Consider the following 27,723-nt stretch of genomic DNA (forward strand, 5'->3'; position numbering starts at 1 on the left):
AATTATAATAATTATAGTTTTGTATGTGTTATTATATTGTGTACTAGTACCATTGTTATAGAAAAGGTATGCTTAAACTTCATTAGCAAATGACAGTAATAATAAGGTCAAAGATGAGGAAGTACCATGTTTTTTTTCACACCTGTCCCTTATTTATGGTTACAAAAGTAACTAAACTGTAAAAAATTACAAACCTGCAAGATTGCAAAGGTAAGATAATGAATAGTAATTATTCATAAGGTATGTTTACAAGCAGATCATGCATTATGTCATCAATATGGCGATTTACAACTCATGCAGTATAATTATTAGTTAGATGTAGTTCAAAGGGCAATAAAACAATAAAACTTAAGTATGAACAGAAGTGGACTGTTACAAGCTTTAAGCTATTTAGAACAGACAAGTGTATTATTCTGTTACAACGTAGTTACTTTGGAAAGGAAAAAAACATAATTCAAGTTTATATTGTATTTTACTTAAGTTAATTTTATGAACCTTAATCACTATAAATCCATATAAAGTTAGGTTAGAGAAAATAACAGATAAAATATAAAGCTTTATTTAGAAAATGTTTGATATTTATTCAGATTTTAGTAGTTACACAAATGAAATTTTAAAATTTTCAGGTAAAGAAAAGTACTTTTAATCTTTTCACTTGGACCAGTTAACATTTCTATTCCATGCATTTGTGGAAAAATCTTCAGACAAAATATTTAATTCAAAAATTCTATTTGTACAAAAACACTCGTAATGCCTAATAAAAGCTTGCCAGCTTTCATGAAGATACAAACATTAAAAATAATACTATGTAAACTACGTGCTTACAAAGTTAGTTATATTCTGCAACCCTGTACGGAAAAAGTTAATTCAGTAACAGAAACCAACCTTTCAACAAGACTTCAGATTCTATAACAGCATCAATGGGAGGCGGTTCAAGTGCTTTTGACAAAAACCTACTGATATCACCCAGTCGAAGAAGTTTGATTGCCAGAGCAATCTCATGCAAAGGTGTACGGAAAATTTCAGGTGTAGTGTAATTATCTAGCCTTAAATATAAAACAAATAATACTTTACTCCATTTATCAACAAAAACAACACAATAACATCAGAAATACTCACCAGGTTTCCTCAAATATTAATAAAACTTTTATTATATATTCTTGGAGAATGTAATTAGTTTCTCTCAATATGATACTGATATAAAAGTATGGAAACACATGTATATATACACATATTTGAATGTAATAAAATTTTCCTCAAAAAAGTATTAGTTTTACTGTATCTTTGATTGTTGATTATATGATGATAGAGAACCTGAAAAAAAAAAATCACATTTGCTAATGACAGTATGTTCACTGCTTCATTATTAAAAAAACAGAAAATGTCATTTTCATATTTGTTTTTCCAGCTGGGTAATTAGTGGTAATTAATTAATCATTAAGCTCATTAATGAATTGTAGTAAACTCACTATTCATCTCATGAGAGAAAGTATCTTATTTTGTGCTTATATTAAAGAGACATTTTGAACTATCCTTCTAAACATGTACTGGATATCTTCAAGTAGAATGATTTAGATTTAGTTATTTTTTTAATCCTATCTACACATGATATCAGCAATGTAATACAAAAGCTGAAACAAACTGAATATATTATTAATAGCATTCTATTCGTTTCTCCTTTCAAGAGGAGACCAACAATACTAATTATTCATAGTAAAAATATCAAAGATCTTTAAATGTAGTACATATTTATCTATAATCTATTTTGCTATAAGAAAATATATTTATGGACAACTAAAGCTACAGTTATAGTCCCAATTTTTTTTCTAAACCTTGCTTTATCAATTTATACTTCACTGGAATTACGGTGTTGCAGTATAATATGAAATTATCATGGAAAAAGACAAGTAGGCTTAACAAATATCATTTGAACTTGATCACATTTTTCATTTTGCTGGTAAAGTTGCTGTATTGGGTGATATGAGGCTAAAGCAAAGAAGAAGCACATAGAAAATGTAATTACATATATCAAACGACTCAAACAAATTACATTGTGAAATATTCAAAATGTTGCTGTAATATGCTGTTTTGAAGAAATACTAAAATTACTAACTTCTGTCTTACAATTTCTTTTATTAATGATAAGAATCCTCCATTTTATATACCTAGTACATTGCAATTTGTTTGATATTAATTAAAATATATATTGATTCTTCATTTTACTGACTGAAACAGCCAATTTCATTTTAAATCATAAAAAACATGGCAAACTAACAAACATACTTTTGTTACCTTGAAACTCACCTTTCAAAATTATTCACTATGATCAATTTATCTCATAAATATAGTTTTTCAACAAATGTATTTTAAGTATGTTTATTTCAAAACAGTAAACTTGATAACATATTCCTATAATAAATTATTTGAATCATTCAAATAGTTTGCTATCTCTTTATTTTCAGTAAACCAAACTAAGCCTTCCTGATGTTTTGTCATAGAAAAACATTCCTGTAGATTTTGATTTCGAAAAGACAAAATTCACCACAACTATAAAAATACATTTACAATAGAATCATTAAAATTTGTATGTTGACAAACCAAAAAATATTGCTAAATACACTTCAATTACCTTATATTGACATAGATAAATAGAATTTCTTTCATACATATGTTTTTAACCATTGTCTCCTGCTATTTTCAAAACTGAGCTTTCTGTGCATTATAAGAGTGACATCGCATAAACACAAATTATTGTACTAAATATAAATGGAACAGAACTACAAAGTTAAGTATAAAAGATACAAGTTGCTACATACTTTTCAAACCTGGCACGACTACAGAGGTGGAAACAAAAAACCAGGACGCACACGACCAGCTCGACCTCGACGTTGTTCAAGGTTAGTTTTTGATGCCCATACAGTGGCATAATTCGTCATATTGTTGTGTGACGTAAACAATTTCATTTTAGCCCTGAGGAAATAAAATACGTTATTTCTGTTAAAAAGAACACATTTTTATACAATTCTTATTAGCAATTTGGTTTTATAATATTTTATGGAAAAACACCTTAAATAAAATTATCCAATTTTCTAAACTAACATTCAGCATTTCCCTTTATAAAACCACAAAATAAACTCTTTCATAACATGCCAATGATTAACATTAGAAAGTTGAACTTTGCCACCATAAGAGAAAAAAAGGGTTGATATTCCACTTTTTGTCTACGAAATTTATATTATCTATGCATTTTAGAATTTACTAAATGTATCTTGTATAATTTAAAAAAATAACTACACTTTGTTTCATAACACCAACAATAAAAAACTTTATGTAATTTAACTATACAATATACATACACACACGTCTATATTACACATACATACAATTCATATGATATTTGTTTTTATATGGCCCATAATAAACATCTGAAAATTAAATAAGTTTAAAAAAATAAGGAAAATATAATTTGCCAAGGAAATTTTTATATCTTATACATTACTTAGTAGTGTTGGATACCAATAACACTTTCATCACAAAGTTCATTCAAACTCACCAAATTTGTGACCCTAAATTGACTATTATACTTTCCATACTATAACTTTTAGTATGTTTTGTGTATCCTCACAGAATATCAAACTCTTTCACAAAGCATTTCTTTATGAACTTTTGCAGTTAAAGTGTTGGCTGTTCCAAATATAAAGTGATTTTTATTTTAAAATTTCTTTACATTAACATCTACCACCTCCTATATAAATTTTAAACCTTTTTTTTCCCAGAAAACTTGTAATTTACCTGTTATTTTTTCCACCCTAAATCTATACAAGGTTGGTCAATTTGAACAACCTCATAACCACCATAAAAATATTAAATAACCAAATGTTGCCCTTTTCTTATTTCTAGAGAAATATCAAATTGTAATATGAAACTACATTTGTTTATCCCAACTATTTAAAAATTTGTATCAGTATATATAACCATATACATTTGTTTATACTTGAAGTTTATCACCTTAATGCCATTTGAAATGTGTCTAACTTATAATCCTGCCACTCAAGTTATAGGTCACTTGGCAAATCTGTGTAGCTCATGTTACTCTATCGATTTCCATTGTGCTTGAGGTTTTTGTGAAAATACCTTGTGAAAAACTTTAGCAATAACAACTGAAAAGCAGATAATACCCCATAACTATAATAATTTTTCTGGTTTTCTAACTGTGCAATAAAAGCCATTAAGAATTCAACTATGCTTCTCATTGCATTTCCTGTTGGAGTAAAGTTCGAACTGGAAGTAAAACAAACAATTCTCTGTACAAGAAACAATGTAATGAAATACATCATCTTATAGATTAAAAGTCTGGCTTTCAAACGGTTATAAGTTATATAGCAGTAAAAATCAGAGAGAGAACTATTAGCAATTTGTGTAAAAGAGTATGTGATAGGTACATAGACAAGAATATCTGATTTTTACCAACAAGATCAAAGAACATAAAAATATATCCCTTGTCTGAATGATGACATTATAATGTGTAATTTACATTAAATTCTATACTTCTTGGAGAGGTGGTAAATAAATTAGAGAAGATAAGATATCTAAGAGTAAATGTCACAATCTTTATACTTAGAAAACTGAAAATATTTTTAAAAATATTGCTTTATACAAAAAAGAATTAAAAACATATAATATTAAAAGTTGAATTATTAGCTACATTTGAATGCCAAGTTTATTCACATACCATGATAATAAAGTATTTTAATTAAATCTTGAAAGTATCTTTGTAAAACTTCATGATATACACAGAAAAGGATGCCATACAGAAAGAGTTGAGGGAAACATGGACTCTTTTTTGATACAGTTTTCAATTGTTTGATATCTAAAACAACAAAAAATAGGAGAAATGCAACCTTATATTTGAGTATCATTAAAGCTAAACCTTTCTGTTTATATCCAAGATTGTCTGTCAGCTTTAAAGTAAAATGTTTTGTAATATCTTTCACGTGGTATAGTTGAAAATAACCGAATTATCTCCATTACTGAAAGCATTGATCAACTGGGATAGAATGATGTCTGTGTATTTCGTGCATCTGTCAAAATCAGTTTTATAACTACTGTCAACAGCCAATTGTTCTAGCAATAACCTATTTTTTGTTTCATTATTCTGATGATAAATGCAAAAAACAGTTACAGAAAAAGTCTAAGACAGCAATGCTATATTCCATTTATATCAGCATCAATCACTACGTCCCTCTGAAAAATCCAAAGAATCCTTGCTCTAACCCATAATTTTGCAGACATTACTGAAGTACAAAAATCACCACATACCAGTATGACAAAACATCCACATGTCCTATAACAAACAGAACAAGTTCTTTACACATGTGTATATGCTTGTGGAAGGTCCTAATAAAGTGACCAGTTAATGTATAAAAATTCATTTAAAAAAAAACATTACTTTGCACTACTGCAGGAAATACTTACTTGCAGGAGTCAATGACAAAGACAACATCATTAATAGTGATACTAGTCTCAGCAATATTTGTAGAAAGGATCACCTTGAATAAGAGCACATAGAAAATTATTAGGTTAATAATGTAATCAATCTTTTTAAAAATTACATGGAAAATAATGGTTTAATATCTATAAAAATAGAATATTAAATTACATATTCAAAACTGACAGTCTGTATAAATTATTGATTTATATAAGAGTAACATTTTTTAATTTTTCCTACATTAGTCTCATAAAAAGTTTGATAAGACCATATAACACTTTTTGCAACATTATTAAAACAATTTTGGATTATATCTACTTTCATTATTGTTCTTTGATTTATATTTGAAAAGGACATATGTCCAAATTTGTTTAATATATGTTTTAGATATTTTCAAGTAATACACATTCTAATTCAGTTTTTAACTTAATTGATGAAGAAAGCCTATGTTAAAGATGTGTATTTTAGTAATTTAATTTTAGATTCACAAATTTAACAAATCAATGACAAAATAAACATAATACACAAAAAATAATTTAGGTCAATATATGCAAGGAAGGAGAAATAAAACTTAAAAATAAGACAATGCAGTATAAATTTTTTTATGTTTACATTTTGAGTTTCAATATTTCACAAACAAACAGCAAACAAATTAGCATAATTGGATATTTATTACCAATGAATTGCTATATTAAAAAATGTTTTTATACAATAAAATAAATATATAACTTCAGAATAAAATATATATCATCATGTTTGACCTTCCCACTATCTTGATAATAGGGATTTAATAGAAGTTACCAGGGGCATAGATCCTGGGAGAATGGGTGAGATACATCCCCCCTTCATTTTAGGTGGGGGGTATGGTGCATACAATCACCCCCCCTACAGTTTGGTCTGTTGAATTGTTTTATTGCATCACAGGCCTACAAATTGTGTGTTTGTTCTTGTGATTCTCGTGTTCTTACCAAGCGAATTACATAATTAGGCTTAGATGTAGGCTTTCTCAGTAGCTGAAACGTACATCTTTAATATAGGCATGCTTCTAGGCTTTTCGATCTAAGCGATAGTTCATAAGTATCAGTCAGTAGACCTAAGTATACCTGCAAGTATTGTGGCAACAAGATTACTTTGTGACTGCATGTTTTCAGCTTTCAGGTTCACGTAATCAGAGATTACCAATTTGCAAATTAAACAGTTCACATAAGTGGTTGCAAAAACTCCCCATCAGGTGTAAAAAATCTATGCCCCTGGTAGCTACACAATATTTCAGTTATACATAATGCTTAAAAATTTCATTATTCAAGACAGTATCTAGAAAACAAAGCATACAAATTATTGTGATTAAAACTGATTAGTAGTGTTTCTTACATTGTAAAACAATTTGTTTTTTAATACCTTACCTATATTACTTTTACATTATTTTCATATTTTCATTCAATCCCTCTATCTCTGGACATACACACAAACATACAGTACATCACAACTTTGCAATAATGACAATGAATATATATATATATATATATATATATATATAAATATAAAGGAAATAACTTTTTACTTTGTCAACTATTTTAAAATACTTCTATTACATACACAAATTACATTTACAATGAATTACTTGTATTGTTAAAACCTTCAAACTTGTAATTTCTATTTTTTCCACTCAGTAAATACTGTCAACATTTATTTCTCAAAATAAAGAACATTTCTAGCAAATGTTAGTTTTTCAACCTTGGTGATTCCAGGCTGAACATTATCAAACACACGATGCTGGTCTTCTCGAGGCAGTTGAGAATGGAGAGGCAGAATAACATAAGCACTGGTACCAAAAACAGGATGCTGCTCAAGATGCTTCATCAAAGCAAAGATCAAGTTCCATCCTGGTAAAAATATCAACACTGCTCCTGGTACATCAAGGTTTTTGATGTATAGCAGAAGAGCCTATAGTGAAAATACCAGCATGTATTGAAAAGTAATAATTAAAATCACATACATATACAACACATACAAATAATTTCAACAAACTCAGCACAAAAAAACAAACAACCCAAAGAACAGCACCTCACTTTAATACTGAATAACCAAATATAACTAATGGTAAAAAATATGTGAATAATAAAATGTGTCCTTAATAAAAAGTATCATTTGTTAGCCAAATTTGCATAACCTATTTAACAATGAAAGGCCTACTAAGAGAGAGCATTAAACATCAATAATTTTGCAAATAACCAAAAATTACAAAAATGCAAGCATAACCAACCTCAATAAGTTCAAAGCTCATTTCTTTTTCACTAAGCTGAGACATTGCATACTTAGTATTCTCTGAATATTCTGATCCAATCACCTTGTTACAGTCTTCCTAAAATCATAAGCACATGAACCATATCATCTATACGTAAGCTGCAAGATTTTTTATATTTCACAGTTTAAGAAGTTGATATTTTCTTAGTTAATAAAAAAAATACTATTTGTTCTGATACATAAATGGTAAGAAACATTCACCTCAAAATAAGTAGCTATAGGTTCACATTAGTCACAATTCATGTTAACAACAAAATATTATTTTTATTTCTCTAAAACTACAGTACTATGTAAAAGTGCTTGGACAAATTAGATTTCAGGCTACTTTCAAAGAACAATGGAAAATGAAACATCAAAATTTTATTAATTTCCATATTTAGTACAACAGAAACTCAGTGTAAGTGTTTCAGTTCGTCAAACAGTTAACATTTTGTGTCTCTCCCCTTTTGCTTTAATAACTGCAGACAATCTTTCGGGCATTGTTCCAACATACTTGATCAAAGAGTCCTTTGTTACTCCAAATGTCTTTAATACACTCCCATAAAGTTTTTTAGTAACTTCTGCATGGTTTGGATGAGAGTTTGGGGAAATTATCTTCTTGATAGTAGAGTCCTTTATCATTAATACACAAATTACTTGGTATACCTGAAGATGGCCTAGGAAGGTCAAAATGTTCTCTCCTTATCAAGAAAAGTGTTAATACCCTTACCAGCCATTCTGAAATACACTCTGCCACTTCCTTTCCTATTTTCAAATTTACCTGCTTCAGTCTTATGATATATATTGACAGTGTTTAGGGAGTATTTCAAGTCTGAGGCAATTTATCAGAGACCAACCAGCATCACATAAAGGGTTTATACTAACTCTCTGCTTTACTAACAATTATCTACATCTTTTGGTCTGTGACATGACAACAAAGTTTAATAACATGTAGTGTTAAACTCTGTTTTTATTAAGGTTTATTTGTGTAGTGATATTAAATTAATTTCTCCTAGTATATACAGGTAACACATGCTAGATCTTTGTTAGCTTCTTTCTATATAGTTTAGACACTGCATGGGGTACCATGACAGTTATTTCAGACCTTAAATAATTTGAGCAGTATATTCATTCAAACAGGAAAGAAACCTTATGATATGCTCTTGGTTCAAGTATATGGGAATTCTAGAGAGTAATGAGCATTTCTACCCTGGCTCATTCTACAGGGATCAATAAAACATTACCATGGTGTTAAAACTTACATTCTGTAATAGCAAGAAAAAATTAGTTGCATAAAATGGAAAAAAATGACAAAATATTCTCTTGTCCTAACTCTTTTATACAGTACTATACATAAACAAAATATTTTATACATAAATACACAATTTATATTAAATTATCTAATCAACATATATTTCACTTAAACTGCAAATTAAGCTTTTTATGTTAAGTTTTTCTAACAATTTTTGAACAAAGACTTTCTGAACTTGCTAACATAAAAACTTCACTGTCTGTACTGATTGTAATTTTTTTTAAACAAGAAAAGTTCAGAATTATTTTAACCACTAATCTTTAGCAAGTAAATTAAATACTGTACTGATAATGTATCTTTAGAAAACCTTTAAGCAAAAACTGTGGTCCTTTTTCTTTCTGGACACTGATTACACAAAACTTACATTTTGACTAGTAGCAAGATTAATTGTAAATAATACTAAGCACCTTTTAAACATCATTCGTATTTTGTGAATTGTATTATCCAATGGTAAATTTTTATTAATAACTTTACAGTGTACAATAGCCTTAAATCCTATTACAATAAACAATCTTGACACCAAGAAATACAAGTTTACACTCCTTGATATGCAAGTATAACCTCCTTAACTTCTTAAGAAGTGTTTTTAGGGTCTTTTACAGAGTTCCATGCAAAAAAATAAAGTAATTACAATTCTTTAAATTATATGGTAAAAAATCTGATACAAGACAAAAGTTCACCATGAAAAAATTTAGGGAGTAACATGACTATCTGATAAACTTAATCTTGATTCACCATCTAGATTAAATAAATTACCTATTGTTATTAATAATTTTTCAGGTACTAAATTAATTTTTTTTAAAGAATTATTTCAAATACAATAAAACCACATTTTCCATCACCAATAACTTACATCTGGATCATCCCCTTCAACACCATCTTCATCTTTCTTGCTCTTTGACTTTTTCGTATTTGGAGGCGGGGTGAAATTTAGCATCTGGATACAGTCTTCCAAAAAGTACTCTTAAAAGTGAAAAATAGACACACATCAAAACAAAAATCAGAAAAAGTTTTTTTATAAATTCAAAAGTTACACAGAATTGAAAGTATATACAGGCATGAAAAAACATGTTCAAATCAGTTTCAAACAGGTTAATAAGATTCTACAAAACTATATTCTCAAGACAGCTGGTACATGGGTATTAAAACTTTAATTAAAATACAATACAGAACAACATTTAAGCTTTTTACTCATCTTCAGAAGGCTCAACAAGTATCTGAATGGTAACAGCTGGTTCTGAGGGTTCTATTTTTATTTTATATTTTAACATAGTAGATGTTAGTAGACAACATAGTAGAACTCAGTAAGTCCCTTATTGTCCTTAGATTATATATATATGCAACTATAAATTAGAAACTTCTATTTAGCCACTTATGATTTGTCTGATTAAAATTATTTTTGATAATAGTATGATGTCTGAAAAGGGTTCATCCTTTCCTAGCTTAGGCATTTTTAATAATAATTTATTAATATATATATATTATATTGGCTTCATGTTGTTACGCAGCTGGTTGGATGATCCCTATACTGAGATAAAAACTTAGTTTTCTTATGTACGTTTCATAACCTTTTTGCAACAGGCTCAGTATAAAATACACAAGTTCATACACACATTTTCACATGTTAAATATTTACACTACAACTTTTAATGCAGTATATGCATCTTCCAGAAAATTTGGTAGATTTGTGGTAAATATTAAAAGTATTTTGTACATAAAAAATACGATTTTCTAATGAAGTATTTTTACTAAGGATACGTTTTTGAATATATAAAGTCTGTTTTGTTACTAGTCTAAGTATGAAGTGACTCTTGTGTTACGATTAAAAACTATTCTTTGCTCCCGAAACCTTAAATATCATTTGTGATCTCTGGAACCTCCTAAATACATTTCAAATATTCGTTTTCAGTAAATATTCATATTTTATCTGTTATTTTCTCCACCCTAACCTTATATGGAGTTGGTCAATTTGACCAACATTGTAACTACCAAGAACAAAATCTAAGCAACTGTAACACATCCAGTTAACCCACTCATCATGAAAGGATCAAGGCAAACTCACATAAAGACTGAGGTGATTAATGCCATTAATGGTCTCACTATGATGTTCATTTTATACTTCTGTTTCTAACTGCTTATATACTCAAGTGATCTGTATAGCTCTCTACACTTAACAATCGTGACTACTTATGATTTTGCATGAAATATTTTAAAATATACAGAATTTATAGTGAATTTTCATAACTTATGCATTCATATTCCATAATTTTAACAAAAGCAATTTCAGATCTGTCACAGATATAAAACAGCATTAAAAAAAGTAAACCTTTCAATGAAAATGAGACTGGTTTAAACCACTGTTACACATTAGATTGTTATTGCTACAAGTTTATATTTGCATCACTTATATTAATATAACTTGATACATGTAAACAAACTTATAAAAAAAATCATGTAGACAACTGATGCACTATGCTTAGGAAGTGGTCTACAAAAATACAACATGGCTAATTTAAAAAATGCAATGCATTTTAAATTACTTCAGCTGTTATTATAACAGCTTTTAAAATTTATAATGCATACTGGAAGGATTTACACTTTTTGATAATAAAATTAGAAAATGACTTTTACACTCCAGAAAATTGCAAGAGAACTTTTATTTTAACTGATATTTTGACTTATTTCTTTAGGGCTAGTACATAAAACTGTTTGAATATTTTAACACTAAATATTGCTAACAAATTACGACATTCCAAAGATATGATATCACTATTAACTTATATAGCCAATATAACTGCTGACATAGTACATCAGGTAAATTTCAAGTTTATAATCAACATAGCTATCACCATATGTTTCCATACTCTTACAGATATTTGCTTTGCAGTAGTTTATTTAAATACTCAGTCATGCTAACTTGAAATGACTTACCTGTCACAGGATAAGAACGACCAGATACCTCAATGATTGGACAGTTCTGAAAGTAGTCTTGGAAAAGAGAAGTGTCAATTGTAGCAGACATAAGTATAACACGCATCTGTGGGAAGGCTTGTACCATGTCTCTAATAACCACCATGATGAAGTCAGTCTGAAAATATGAAAAGTTACTAATATCTTCCTACCTATTTTTATATAAGCTAATAAACACTAGTAATTGTTAATTCCAATTTAATAATACTTACAGAATAAGTTTGTTTTTTTCAGAACTTTGCACAAGGCAACGTAAAGGCCATTTACACAGAACTTTCTCTAATTTTGAACTGATAAGGCTAGAAAGAAGCTGGTCAGCATTAACCATCAAAACGTGTTTTAACAATTATTGGAATCTCAACATTCTTCTTTAAATATATTAGTTGTTCATAGTTAAGCACAATGTTACATAATGGGCTATCTGTGCTATGCTCACCAAGGATATCAAAATCCAGTTTCTAGCTTAAATATAATATACCTACATATCCAAAGAGCAGTTTTTGGTGACAGTGAGTCACAAACTATAAATTCTTCAATTCACACTTCAGATAAGCCCAAACTTTTAAATACTAACAGAATCAGTACTTTAAATAAAATTGTTTCTGCTTTCCAATAAAGAGTTTGTCTTGACATTAGCTTTAAAATTTCAGTTACTTTCATAATATTTTAACAGTTGAAGTATTTTTACAAATTTAAAAAACAACTTTAAATGGAAATTCAAATGGATAACTTTCCTAATAAATTACACAATTAGTAATTTGCTATTAATTATTTATTTCAATCTATAATTCACCCCTCATTAAACTGCTTAAATTTTGTTTTTAAAAAGAGTAAAAAAAGATGGTTTGGATTAACAAATAATTTATCTTAGACTAAGAAACCAAAAATGTTATGTTTTATTTCTAAAAATCATGTTAATCAATATAAAGGTTAATTTTGTTTTCATATAAAGTTTGTATAAATTAATTTTAAAAAAATCATTCTGAAAGTATTTGTAAAAATACTGAAATGTTTTAAAGGTAAAGACTCAAAATTCCACAGTGCACTAGTCCACACATGAAATATTATACATTGAAGTCTCACTTTTTAAAAATGGCATCAAATGCAAGAGCCTTAAGATAAAAATTATGGTTTTCTTAATCCACAGAATATAACTAAATAAACATTACCAAAGTACAACAGATAATGCAAAAAAAATTGTGATATGGAGTTTAACAGTGTTTTATAAAGAAAAGCTATCTGCTAAGTAATTTTATGACAAAACTATGTTCCCTAGTTTTAAGTATCTTTCTTCAATTAATTAAAACATTTCATGAATGAGTATGTATGTAATTTTTCCATTAATTGAATCACAGTATTTTACTTCATTCTTTCAGAGTGTGAATGTGTTTGCAAACAAGCTCAAGTAATACCAATATAATTTCAATATGTAGTTTTCCTTGTACTAAATCTAACTTATCCTTTTAGGCACTTTGCCACAGGGCTTAATTTTAAGGTTCAGTTATCTGTAGCTACAAGTAGCTTCAGATCACTCTCTCTGTCCAGGATGTTACAAAGCTATCATCATAAAACTATTACACAAAGTTCCAATGAGGTAAATGTAATTAAAATTAGGTAATCTGCTATGAAATCTAATATGTAGATAGTGCAATACTGTATCAATAATGACCTTTATAGACAATAAAAAAGGAACACTAATTTTCCAAATAATCTAGATGCAACACCAAGTTGTAAAAAGAGGGACAAAACTGAACGTTGCTTCTTTGTTTCACTTAGGTGGCAACTACATAAGTAACTGCAATCTTGTGATGGTGAAATGTTGATACGAGCAGTAGTGCAACATTTTGTTTTTACACATTGTTAATATATAGAAACAAGGCATATCATGCAGACCCAAGATAAAAGCACAAGACCCTACGATGTCATGCTGAAAGGAACATGTTCAGGAATACTAGTATATGGGCTTCTATCAATCATTATAGACACAGGAATGTAAGTGTTAGGTTATGCATGTCCAATATGTAGGTATTTGAAGCTAAAAATTCATACTGCAGTCTCAAACTGCTAAACATACATAAACTAACTTATTAAAACTAATATTTTTCAAACAGTAGCATAGTGAACACTCACACAGTTAGATATTCAGTCTTATTTTTGAATTCTATCAAAACAAATTTCAAGGTATGACTTGATAAAAAAAAGTATAAATAATATTCAATAATGTATCAATTTTCAGTACAAATAGCAGCAATACTTACATTAACATCTCTTTCATGGATTTCATCAATAATCACATGTGAAATACCTCTCAAACCTGCTTCTAATTTTCTTAAGAGGACACCTGAGTAAGAACATGCCAGTATTAAAAAATGTTTTCAACAATTCATCTGAAAATACAGCTGAAAATCATGCATCTCTCCTCAAAGATTCAATATTGCCTGTTCTCATTCAAAGATTTCCCAACATCACAAAAGGTTTAAAGACATTTCAAAATATTTTCTTTTCTAAGATATTCTGATTTTCAGACTTAACGGATAACAAGAAATTGTTTCAGTTGTTGTTCCACACTGAAACCAAGGGTAACAGTGCAACTGTAATACAAATACTGTTTGTGATGTACAAATAAGCAGAGTTCAAAGATAACCAGGAATACTCGTACAAGAATCACTCATTAAATGATCAAACAGCGAAATCATATAAAACAACCTTTTAATCAGCAAAAGGAGTTTATTATATGATCTTATTTCATTTATATTTTTACTTTAGTATAGCCATAGCTTATTCAGTATTAATAAATACAGAAAACATATGTGACAAAATTATGAAGAGAAGATTCATTAACCTTTAAGTTACTGGCTTCATGGAAAGTGCTTTTAATGCAATCTCGCAAAATCACTCATTACACAGCGAAAACTGACCTAATATTATGCACTAAATTTTTTTATTAGAAAGTAAAAAAAAAAAATGTTAATTTTAGAAATATGCTTGATTAAAACAACTAGAAGAACCAGTTCCTCATTTGAAAAAGGAAAGAAAAATCGTACATACTTATTAACCCTACTGAGTCATGTCTGATAGGTCTTCTATGCTCACAGGTCAAAGGCCATATCATTACATTTGTGGACTTAACATTCAAAATTTTAATGAAATACTATCTTATGAATGTATGTTAATAAGTTAGGTATAAAATAACAAAATTCAAATTTTAGTATTATATATTAGTTAACTCTCTCAACATGGGTTCAGTTGAGTTGACTGACCAAGTTACCTGTTTGAACTAGTTTAACTTCTTTATAGTTTTGATACTACTAACATTTAATACAGTAAGTATATTTTCAAAAAATTGGCAGACTTTCAGTAAACATTACAAGTGTTACATACAAAATTTCGTACTTTTAGGGAAGTATTTTAAGAAACAAAAAAAAAAGTTTTGAGTATTTACTTTGATTACTCCATGAATAAAGTGATTTTCATGTTAAGATTAAAAATACTTTCCTTCATCTCAAAAATCTCAGAATTGGTTTGTGTATAAACTCTGAAACCTCCTAAATATATTCCAAACATTTGTTTCTAGTAAACCTTTATATTCTATCTGTTATTATGTTTACTCTAACTCTATACAAGATTGGTAAATATGACTGACCTTGTAATCACACACCCACACACACACAAAAGAGGAAATAAATCTAAATTACCTTCTTTTTTCTTTCCAGAATAACTTCAAATTGCAACATGAAACTACATGGTAGTTGTCAATTTGTACATATCTCTTTATACTTACATTTCATTGCTTTATATTGCTCTGTGACTGCCCTATGAAGAACTAACTACAACTATTCATACCATTATAAGTTGTAACTCACTTGGGGAATGTAGGAGAGCTCACTTTAGGCTATCAAACTACTTACCTACAGGCTGCTTGCATGCATATCTCAAAATATTTTTATTTATTATTATGAATATTTCTTTAGGTTAGTTAAAGTTAGATGATGCAGAAATAATAACGTACATATCCAAGTCATCATCTTTCTTCTTGTTTTTGCTGTTACTTGCCATTGACACATAATCCTAATATTTTGTTTATACTAATGATGGTAATGCAATAAATACTTTCATTTAATTAAATAATGTGCCAAAAAACACAGAATAATAATATCGCAAAAAGCAGAAAATTTTCCATAGGTATTACAGATTTTCTGGCATTCTAACTATGCAACAAACATTACTACAAATAAATCATTGTTAGCTGTTATTTTTTTCTGTGGAAATGAAGCTTGCACTAACTGCAAAATTGACAATGTAATATAACACTTCAATTGATAGATGAAACCTCTAGCTTTCCATTGGTTATAAATGATATTGAATTAAATGTAAGAGAGAACTATTAAGAAATCCTGAAAGGGAGAATGTGAAGGATGGATGTGGCAAGAGAGGTTTGATTTTCTATTTGATAGCTCTGTAACCAGACAAAATTGAAAGCTAGAAAAATTGTGGTTTGTTTGAGCAACAACAATTTTGTGGCGAGTAATTTAGGTCATAGTTCATACTTCCTTTAAGTGTGGTGAATAGCAGAAAAGATTTCAAATTTAACTACAAATTGATGTACAATGGTACAAGCTTAGAGCTACTTTAAATAAATGAATGTAATTTCATGTTACAAGTTGAAATCATTCTAAAAAAAAAAAAAAAAAGATAATTTATACTTAAATTTTTATGGGTGGTCACAAGGTCAACAAATTGACCAGTCTCATTTTGAATTAGGGTTGGCAAAATAACTAATGAAATATAAACTTTTACTGAAAAAAAAACATGGTTGAAATTTTAAGGATTACACAAATGAAACAAGATTTTTGAGATTGAAATGAATAAAAGTATTTTTATATTATTGTGAAAAATACTTTGCACACAAACTATTCAAAATAAATACTCAACATATTCATCGACAAATCTTTATTTCGGTTTATTGAAAGTACTTCAGTTAAAAATATAATTGTGATAGAATTAATGTTAAATGAAAGAATGTCAAATACACTCCATACTATAAATATTAAACTCATAAAGACTAAACAAGTGCACAGAGGACATATAGTCAGTCAAATTGATCAAGCCCATGTTGAGAGAGTTAAAAAGCTACAGTATAACTACATTATGATTACATTCAGGAATATTCATATTAGAAGAATTCAATGTCAATTAAAATCTAAGTACCAATTTCATTTTATCTTCTAAATCAACATATATATTTATTTTTTAATGATTTTAAGGTATTTAAATTTTCAAGTAAAAATCTTTAAAAAAATACTTTAACACCAGATGTTTAAGTCTCTACTTTTTATATGATATTTCTTAAAAAGCTAGTCACAAGTATACTGGATTTTCAAGTGCACATCAACTTACCTACTGTACAAAACAAAATTGAACCATAAGGTCGAGGAAGAGCCGACTCAAAACGAACGCTATATCCACAGCTGTATCCAATGGTTTCTACACGTTCTTCTGCAAGTCTTTCAGAAACGGATACTGCACTGATACGTCGAGGCTAAACAAATGTACAAACTTTATAAAACACAGTCAAATTATGTGTCAAAAATGAATAAAAAATGCTTTAAAATTCAACAATCTAAAATGTAAAGGAATTTGGTAAAACAAAAACTCATTCAGTATACTTTTTAAAACTGGTATATTATTCATAGGATACTGTATCACAAACAAATTTAAGAGAAAATGATTTGACCCTCCCTCAACATTTTGTCCAATGTTGCAACTACTGAATAACCATTAAATATACCTAATGCATCATTTAACCCTCTTGCAAGAGGATCAAAGTGCACTTCATGAGTTATGCTCAAAATTTAAATTGCTTTATTATCAATGTATACAAATAAACATTAATCCAAAAATGCAGTTAATAAATCTAATTTTAAGAAATGTTTTAAGGTTTTAATATATACAAGAAATTATTTTTAAAAATCCCCAACCTCCCATAGTATAAGACTTGTCACATTTGTTCTCTTGGTTTTTTCTCTAACCTATTTAACCACCCCATTCTGAAGTACAGATTTTCAATGTATATTACTCATTTTAATATGGATATTGCAAAGACAAGTCTAACAATTGTAGTCTTTAATCTTACTTGTTTATGGAGTCATAAACTGGAAAAATAAAATTCATGTCCCAAGCCCATGTTACACCCCCTCTTTTACAAATTAAAATAAATTTGCTCTCATATTTATAATATACTACCTGTAACCAACAGAAAAATAAAGCTTTAATTAATCAAAACACATGTAATTTTATGTTCTTTTCAGTACAAATACTGGCAATTTTTTCATCAGTCTGAAACCTTATCTCAATGTTCACAGCAAGTAAACAGAGGAATATATTTTAGCCCTTTCTGTCTTAATTAGAAGCCCTACTAAACAGTAATACTTATAGAAAATTGTTTGTTTTGGGGCACGATAATATTCTGTATTCTTAGGTGTATTATATAAGCAAACAAAAATTATTTAGTGTACTCATGCCATTAATGTAAAAAGTAGGTTTAACATTTCACCAGCAGAAAAAGAAGAGATAAAATCTAAGCACTTTATTTCTTGTTTTTCAATTATACAGGGTGGCCCGTAAGTCCCTACCCATCCATATATCTTATATATTCAGTGTATCTGTGTGCTGTCCCTCATTCTCGCTGCAAAATATTATGCAACGCCATGTTCTGTGAGACATTTTCCTCAACATAGCAGAGGTTATTGTTCCAAATACCATGGTAACAGCTGCCTTCAACTCATCATTAGTATTATAACGTTGTTTATAATAACATATGGATGGGTAGGGACTTATGGGCCACCCTGCACTATTTTGCAAAAGTAACTTAAGATGCAGAAATTTCAAACATGTTAGGTTAAATATCATAAGATGATTAAAAAAAATGTTCTTCATAAGATATGCTCGAAAGTAGCTTGTGTGTTATCTCATTCAACACTGTAATGTGAATTACAAGTAATCCTGACACATAATTTGTTGAACACAGTTCAAAGTGCAATAAAACATTAAAATTGAATAGAAACAGATATGGGTGTTTGTAAGCCTTAACCAATTTAAAATAAATAATTGTGGTTTTCTGTTACAATCTGCAGTCATTTTAGAAAGAGAAGAGGAAAGTACTTATTTATGTTTTTTAAGGTATTTACCAGCTGTTTTACTAAGAAAAAAACACCTAAGATATTTATTTAGAAGTTTTAAAGGTTATGCAAATGAAATTTCAAAATTTCCAGATGAAGAAATGTATTTTTTAATCTTAACATTAAAATTACTTTCCACTAGTGTCAGTCAAAACTGATGCCATATATCCATAGAAAAACCTTTAAATAAAATACTTAATTAAAAAAAACTTTTGGGAACAGTTGAGTTATGTTTACTGAAAGTTTGCCAAATATCCTGAATATATACAAAACTCGTTAAAAGTTACAGTACAGAAACTCTAATGATTACTTTTTTGGTTACAAGGTCAGTCAAGTCAACTGATCCCATATGAACAGTTAATATTAGTAGTAAGTGAACCTGCATGAGATTTGGCAAGCTTTGTAAAGAATTGCACATTTTGCACACACACACATTTTTGTGAATATAGAGACTGAGGACAAGATGACATCGTCTTAAGATTAAAAATTTTTTGTCATCTTATAGTTTTTAAATTTCATCTGAATAATCTCTAGAACTTTCTAAATAAATATAAATTTTTCAAAAAACTTTAAATTTAATGCAATATTTTCTCTATCTTACATCTATGTAAACCCAGTCAAATTGACAAACTTTGTAACCACAACAAAAAAGTAAATTAAATGTAGATTACCCCTTTTTTCTTTCTAGGATGACTGCAAATTGTAACAAAAAATCACAATTATCTTAAAGAATTCAGGGTTTGTATTTAATTGCTCTTTGAATCATGTCTAACTTATATTCCCACAATACAAGCTGTAAATCATAAGGCAAACATATAGCTCAAGTTACAATATTTAATGATTAAAACGAGTAATTTGAAAGCACATTTTAAAGATAACCTTAATCTAACCTAATACATTTTTAATGTTTGTATTTTATTTATGCTTATAATAATAAACAAACAACACATGTGAAAACCAGCAACTTTGGTTGTTTCGTTCAGTCTCGTTTTTCTGCTGTTGGCCCTCCAATGAGAGTTAACCCTAGTTCCTTGTAATGAATTTACTGTCAACTAAAATAATTATTCACTTGAAATGTGGATTTAATAACACAAAATAATAGCACATGCTAAACAACTGATATCCTATAACATTCATAATTTAACTGGCTTTCTTGTGTGTTGAAATAAATCCCTTAACTGTTTGATCAGAGCTTGGCAGTAACAACTGTGAATGTGTAGATGAAGTAACAAACCCTATACTAAGATCAAAGTAGTGTTAAACATTATTTGGTAAACTAAAGCTTTAATTTTTTTATTGGTTATAAATAATGTAACAAGAAATACCAGAGAGAATTACTTGCAATCTGTGAAAGAAAGTATGTGATGGTCATGGCAAGTGGGTTTAACTATCTAGTTTACATCTCTATAAACAAAAACTGAAGGCAACAAAAATTAACTTTGACTAAGTAATAGGTATACCGAGTAATTTTCACTGAAATCAGGACATTATAGAGATGATGAAATAACAGAAAACGGGCAAGTGATAGAGAACAAAAGTGATTTTACGGAATTGAGAATTTTTGTTTCCTTTTGAAATTAAGAAATTAAAAAATATATTAAAATTTGATCAATTTAATATATTTTGATGCCAACTTTATTTGTACACAAGTAATGAATAATAGTTTTATTAAAATTTGAATGCTACTTTATAGCAGGTTTTTTTGACAAAACTTTTTAACAATTCACATCGAGAGAATTAAACACACATTACTTTAGGGACTTTATAAATCTATCAAATGCATTATAAAACGACCATTTTTATTAGTCTACTAGCATAAAACAGCAAATTTATCGTAATATATTTGGATAAAATGAATCTGAAGTAACATTCTTTAGAAATGTTTTAATGATGTATCCTTATATTGTTTTGAATTTAAAAATAATTATTTCTATTCCTGTTTAGCATTCATGGCTATCTTAAAAGTTTGTTCTTCGATTTATAAGATGTAATTTTTTACATTTGCCAATTTTCAAATAATCAATTTATGATCTTAGAGAAGTGACCCTTGTTAATTTTAACAGTGTTTTAGTTGAATGAAAAGTACAACCACCCAGTAATTTAAATTGCTATAGTCACCGACATGTATATAAGCTACCTTAAAAATACAGAAATCAGCTATCTCATTTTGAAGAACCCAGAAATCAAAATTTTCCTTCCTTGGTGAAGCTACTGATGGTAGTCAACTTAATAAATATCAGAAACCTTAACCTGCATGATTAAAATAAACATTAAATGGAGAAATCAATTACTAATAATAATTTACATTAAAAAATCTAAAATATCTTGTTCAGTGGGTATGGTACCTACCCATTATATCGGGTGTAAAAGTAGAAACTGGTAAGTTATTAAAATTAGGCGAGTTAATTTATGTAAAAATTGTTTAAATCAGTGAAAACCACTTACGATACTCTTCATAATGATACTTTTCATTCCTAGGCACTTTTCAAAAATAGTTAAATATTTCAATATCAACTTGAACTGAAATTTACACTTAATAGTTAAGGGCTTTAACAGTAACATAAGAACTAATGCATTACGTATTAAGTGATTTTTTAAAAACATATTCGCTTTGTGAAATATCACATTTAATCATCAGCATAGAACTTAACAAGTTTATCACAAATAGCATTTTAAGAAAAATAAAACACTGATTTCTATGTTGAAATAAATCTTTAGAAGCTTTCACAGAAATTTTGTATTTACCTGAGTCACTACAATACAACATTCTGCAGCATGACCTGCAAGGGTGTAGCTATCCAAGATGTACTGGGGAACCTACAAAAAAATGGTTAAGTTCCACATATTTCAACCACAACTTAAACATTCTTAAATTCTGAGTTAGTCAATAATGGTTGTCTTAAAATTGTTGGCAATAAAATAAGATCTCAAATATTTTACATCAAATCATCCATAATTCATTTCAAGAATGTATAAAATAGTTTCATATCAATAACACGATGAATACATACACAATTGAAAATATGAAAATGAAACGATTCATACCAATTATTCCCAGCCTTAGCATTTCAGATTGTACTGAAATGTAGGCAAATGTGTGAAATCAAATTTTGAAAAATTGTGATAATTCCCCCAAAATAAAATTATTACTGAAAGAGAAAAATGTTGGCGAGTGTAGGACCCAACAGGGAACCTATAGCAACACCATCTATCTGCTCATAAAGGGTATTGTTAAAGAGTAGTCTTTAATAGAGAGTTCAAGCACAGATTGGAAATCTGATTTAGTTAAAAAGTCCATTAACATGTACAATATTGAAATTTTAAATTTGTTACATACAACTTAGTAACACTTATTTTGGATGAAGTGATTAAAAAAAGCAATATTGTTAAGTTCTAATTTCTTATTCTTAATCTCCCATTGAAATTATTCAGTTGATGAAAATTACTAAATTTCACAACTGCACAGATACAAATTGTCAGTAGATGAAAAAATGTAGAAACGCAAAAATTTTAATGAAGTTTGTTGCCCATTTTTACCTGAAGTGAATTTTTTTAACTTGGTGGTGACAAGAATTGTAAAATTATCTGCATGTTTTCTTTCCAATTTCCTTGTTTCTGAAATTGAAAAGATCTTAAACATATCATCTGAAACTCGGGGTTACTTTCTTCTATCTGCTGTAGGGCATTCCTTCCTTCCTATGACCTTAAAATTTCATAAAATACCTCAAACTGTTTAAACACTTGTTAAGACTACTTATTGTCATTTGGTTACAGCATTCTTTGTATCACAGGATATTACAAATTACAAAGTAAGTTTCTTGGCAGATAAAGTTTTATATAGTACAACTTTAGTATTTTAACTCAAAGCCATCAACCCATGTTAAGATCATATTACACTTTGGGTCAAATGTAACAGGTGTCTAGTTAAACAGATTACCTTAATAAAATAAAACAGAAATAAGCAATACCTGTCTACATATATTTTAATACTTTCAACAATATGGGTTAGCGTACACCATTACATGGTCCATTATGATAAATGCATCAACACTGGCTATTTGGTAAACTGTTACATGATGCATGTAGCATAGTAAATAGCTACATTATACAGTAGTTTTGATTGTTTTATAAAGGATAAGTCAATAAATAAAATTTATATTTCAAAATATACCATAAATATCATGCCATGAAAAGGTTTGCTTCAAATATGAAAATGTTTCAGTTATTGATGGGCATAATATTACAAACTGGGTTGGAAATGGTTAAAATAACATTCTAAAGAGGGATGAATACTTTGAATCAAAATGATCTTGAAGTCTCACCATGATTATAGTCCATGTCATCATATCCAATCATACTTTATCTGACAAATGCATATTTTGGAAATAGCACAGCACTGTAGTTTCCAGTCATTAAGCTGTAATGTCCAATGTATACCACTTATCCTTGCTAGTTTATCATAATCCATCTAGTATACAACCAAAATGGTTTCATAGCATCTGTTTCAAAAGTCCAGTCATTTAAAAATTACAAGCTCTGCATCTGCCAACTTGACTAGCATGTCTTTGTGTGGAATGCCATCAATATCCATTTAATTCTCCAACTGCTTGAGATATGCAATGACCAAACAGGAGGTAAGAATGGATGCATAATTTTGGTGAACCAATGGCCTGCTGGCTTTGTTTCCAGTGGAGATTCTTCCCAACTATGTTGCACACATACTGTTAGTTGGAGCATATGCAAGGCTTTTGCAACTGGTCTTTATGTTTGTGGATTCTCATCCATTACAAGATTATGCACATTGCTTACTATAACTGGTGAACTATCTGTTGCAGTTCTATTTCTAGATGGTCTTGCTTCCCCAAGTTGATCCATATTTCTTTGTTTTTCAATGCTATTAACTACAAGAATTTCCCCATTTTGGAAATTCCGCATCTCAATTTGGAACACATTTTTATTATCTAAGCGTATGGATATTTTGCACTGGAGAAGGCTATCACATACCCTTCCCAAAAAGTGAACAGTTTTCGTGTCACCACACTCTAAGAAAATATACACCTAATGCATTCTGTTCCACCACAAAATTACTAAATGAGGTTGTAACAAGACTTACTGACATGCACATTCATTGTTCTAATATAACATCTTTAACCATGTATTACAGCCAAGAATTTAAAAAATACATCAATTTTATTATGATGAAACTCAATTTTAAAGTTGAAAAGCTTTTCTAATTTCTATTTCCTATACTAGCAAAACTATTACAGCATTTCTGTTAGAAACATGCTTTTAATGACAAATAGTGCTTTTAAACACTGTAACAAATGCTTTTTGTACAAAATGTTACAGAACAGTGTGAAATGTATTAAAAAGAATTATATGAAATAAAACCTTCAATGATATTATTACCTGTGTAGTTTTACCACAACCAGTTGCACCTCTCACAATAATAACAGGATTTTCTTCTATAGCAGCTAAAATCTCTTCACGACACGAAAATACAGGAAGCTTTTGCCTTTCACTTATCATCTAACATCAAAACCAAAATACAATAATAAAAATAAAATTCTTGATTTTACATTTTACAAGTGACTTGGAATCAAAAGACTTTAAACTAATAAAAGGGAGGCCATTTTTTATCATTACAGTGAAATGTTTTGTTAGGCCTTCAGCCTAATCACTTTACTATGACAATATCAATCAACAGAAAGTAAACTTTTGTTACTGACTGAAAAACTTCTCAATATACAACAGTGCAAGTTTTCTTATGTTTTTTTTCCTTCTGTGAGTATAAACATGTTATCAGGTGATCCTGTTCTTGACAATGCCACACATATCATACTATGAGTCAAAGCCTCATTCTCTTTTTTATAAGAAACCCAATTGCAATCATGAAACCTTATTAGGAAATTCCCCTTATAATGTTGGAGAATTGTGCAAAATTTCATCCAAACTAGAATTGCAATGAGAGGATGTTTGTGGACAGATGAACAATGGCTTCTTATGTACACGTATATACATACTGTGAGTTCTAGTTCAACCAGTAGTTATGTTTTAACATTAGATGGTGAAACAAACATTTTATTTAAAACTGTTGGATAAATTTGTTCATGTTGTGTTATGGTGCTGAGTTACTTTTGCAATAAACAATAACTGATTGTCCCAGAACATTGGTTTTTTAACTAATTTGTTACTTATATTAAGGAGCAAATCAACCAAATGACACCTTAAGGTTAATAATTACCGATCATAATACTCATACCTGTTTGTATAAAACTAAGTAAACATTTTCTAAAAACCTTTTTTTCTATGAAATACCACAGAGGAAATGTGTTCGGACTGTGCTCTTCAGTTGCACTCAACATTTGTACTAAATTTAAGGCCTATCCATGTTACCATTTCAGGCTTATTTATATTTATTATTTCAGTCACACGGATATAGAGAGATGGCTATGTCACTACTCCATTATAATAAGATTACATAGAACCTACTAGGGTCAGTTTCTTCAGATTATACCTGGAGATAAGGTTGAGTGAATCTCTGAAAATCCTCACTCTTCAAGTGGATGCTCAGTCACTCAAGGGAACAAAACTGCCAAACATCAACTTCCAAACTTAAGTTAAATATATAATCTTATTCATACTTCATTTGTTACTTAACAAACCAGAATGGATAATTTAGTCTTATATAATATTTATTTTACAAATAACATTAAAACATGCTTAAACTTTCATTTCTATTATATGTCTAGGCCTCTAAACTATAATTTCAGTTCTTTACCAGCTCCTATACTTTGATATTTATATTTCTATACTTTCTGTTCAACTAGATGCAAATGTTTGGCTGATCCCACACTTATTCCACCATGTGGAAGGTCAATGAAAATTTTGACAAACTCTTGGCTTTGTAAAGGCATAGAATCTATAGACAATAATTATAAAAGGATAAAATTGTAAGCTTTAACTATATGACATCTAAATTTCAATATTCTTGTCTGAAAATAAGTTGAGTATTACAAGTTGGATACAGATAAAAGTGAAGCAGCCTCAAGACAAAACAAACTTCTTAAGTACTTCTCAAGCACTTAAAAAAGTTTGAAACTTATGTGATTTCTCATGAGAATTTTGTTTTCCTCATAATGATTTCATGCTGTATACCAGACATCAAGTAATGATACTGAGACTTAGTAAATATAGAATGCTAAAGCTTGTGACCACAAACTGCTTGAATGACACCAATCCTTCTTGTATTGAATATAATGTTAAGTCTTTTGTGATCAACAACATACATAAATACAAGATCTTACTTATGGAAAACTATAAATATTAGATATAAGTTGATCTCAACCAAATATATCTGTTGAAAAAATAACATGCAATCACACTGGACCATAAGTAATGTTGCCACCATGTTAAAAAGTGAAGTCATTGTTTGGTGGTAAATATATGTCAGTCATACTATGTAATAATATTTGTATAATTTACAGTGGCAAACTAAATGCTTCAATTACCACAATAAAGTATGAAAATAAATATACTGATGAATAGCAAACACATTAAAACTGACTGCATATATAAACAGGATTTTTAGTTGAAAAAATAAATTGAAAGACTAAGAAAGTTTGGCTGATTCACTACTTATAAGAACATACAAATACTAAATAAAAAATATCCATTTATCTGTTTTCACATAAACAAGATTATTTAGAAGGCTTTTACCAATTTGTATACAAAGGTGTAAATGTGAACAGAGCATAACAGTGACAGATCTTGTTCAAAAAAGTAAATAATATATGAAAATTATTAATTCTTAGACTGACACTCAAACTGATACATTCAGAATTTTGAGAGATACAGTATAGGCTTTCAACTTGTTTAGAAGCAAAAAAAACTATATAAGAACACAGTTACAAAATACTTATTGAGCTTCAACTTTATAATATCACAAGGTAGATTTTTCATTCAAGAAAGAAAGAAATTTAGTGTTTACCATTATTCACTACAAGTATTCAGTTATAATTAATGACTGTTTGATAACTGCATTGTAGCACAAAGTAATGCACTGTCAATATATTTAATCATAAGACTTAATAATTAAATAGAGCAAAAACCAAATAAACAATACTTTTGTGTCATAAACAAAGAATATCCTGCATTTTATTTTTAAATAAGTCACAGTTTTAATGAATTAAACATTTTTATATATCAGGTCTTGCTTCTTGTGCATTAAAATACATCACTTACCTTATTAAGATTTTCATCATTATGCAATCGATTCTCAAACTCATACTTTAAATCTTGACTTATCTGATCCAAAGGCAGCTAAATAAAAGAAATATTCTATTGTTTTTACATGTACAAAATAATGCAATTTGATGATATAAAAACTGCATACTGTCAAACTGTACTAGTGTCTTGCTATTCTTAACTGATGGCTGAGAATACATAACTATTTACAAGAAAAATTATAAAACTGGTTGTAAAATGCAAGA

At 28.7% G+C, this 27,723-nt stretch overlaps 1 protein-coding gene across 1 annotated transcript in view; it reads right to left on the minus strand.

The window, feature by feature from the left end:
* LOC143230864 (ATP-dependent RNA helicase A-like) overlaps positions 1-27,723 on the minus strand; it is a 57,803-nt gene that overhangs the window by 8,394 nt on the left and 21,686 nt on the right. Inside the window, 13 exon segments of the mRNA XM_076465143.1 lie at positions 886-1,046; positions 2,817-2,854; positions 2,856-2,970; positions 5,476-5,549; positions 7,223-7,432; positions 7,752-7,850; positions 9,937-10,046; positions 12,015-12,171; positions 14,312-14,394; positions 17,451-17,592; positions 21,977-22,048; positions 24,641-24,760; positions 27,476-27,553. Coding sequence (XP_076321258.1) covers positions 886-1,046; positions 2,817-2,854; positions 2,856-2,970; positions 5,476-5,549; positions 7,223-7,432; positions 7,752-7,850; positions 9,937-10,046; positions 12,015-12,171; positions 14,312-14,394; positions 17,451-17,592; positions 21,977-22,048; positions 24,641-24,760; positions 27,476-27,553 — 1,459 coding nt within the window.

The sequence above is a fragment of the Tachypleus tridentatus genome, chromosome 10, assembly GCF_004210375.1.
Source record: "Tachypleus tridentatus isolate NWPU-2018 chromosome 10, ASM421037v1, whole genome shotgun sequence".
In the NCBI taxonomy this organism is placed as follows: domain Eukaryota; kingdom Metazoa; phylum Arthropoda; class Merostomata; order Xiphosura; family Limulidae; genus Tachypleus; species Tachypleus tridentatus.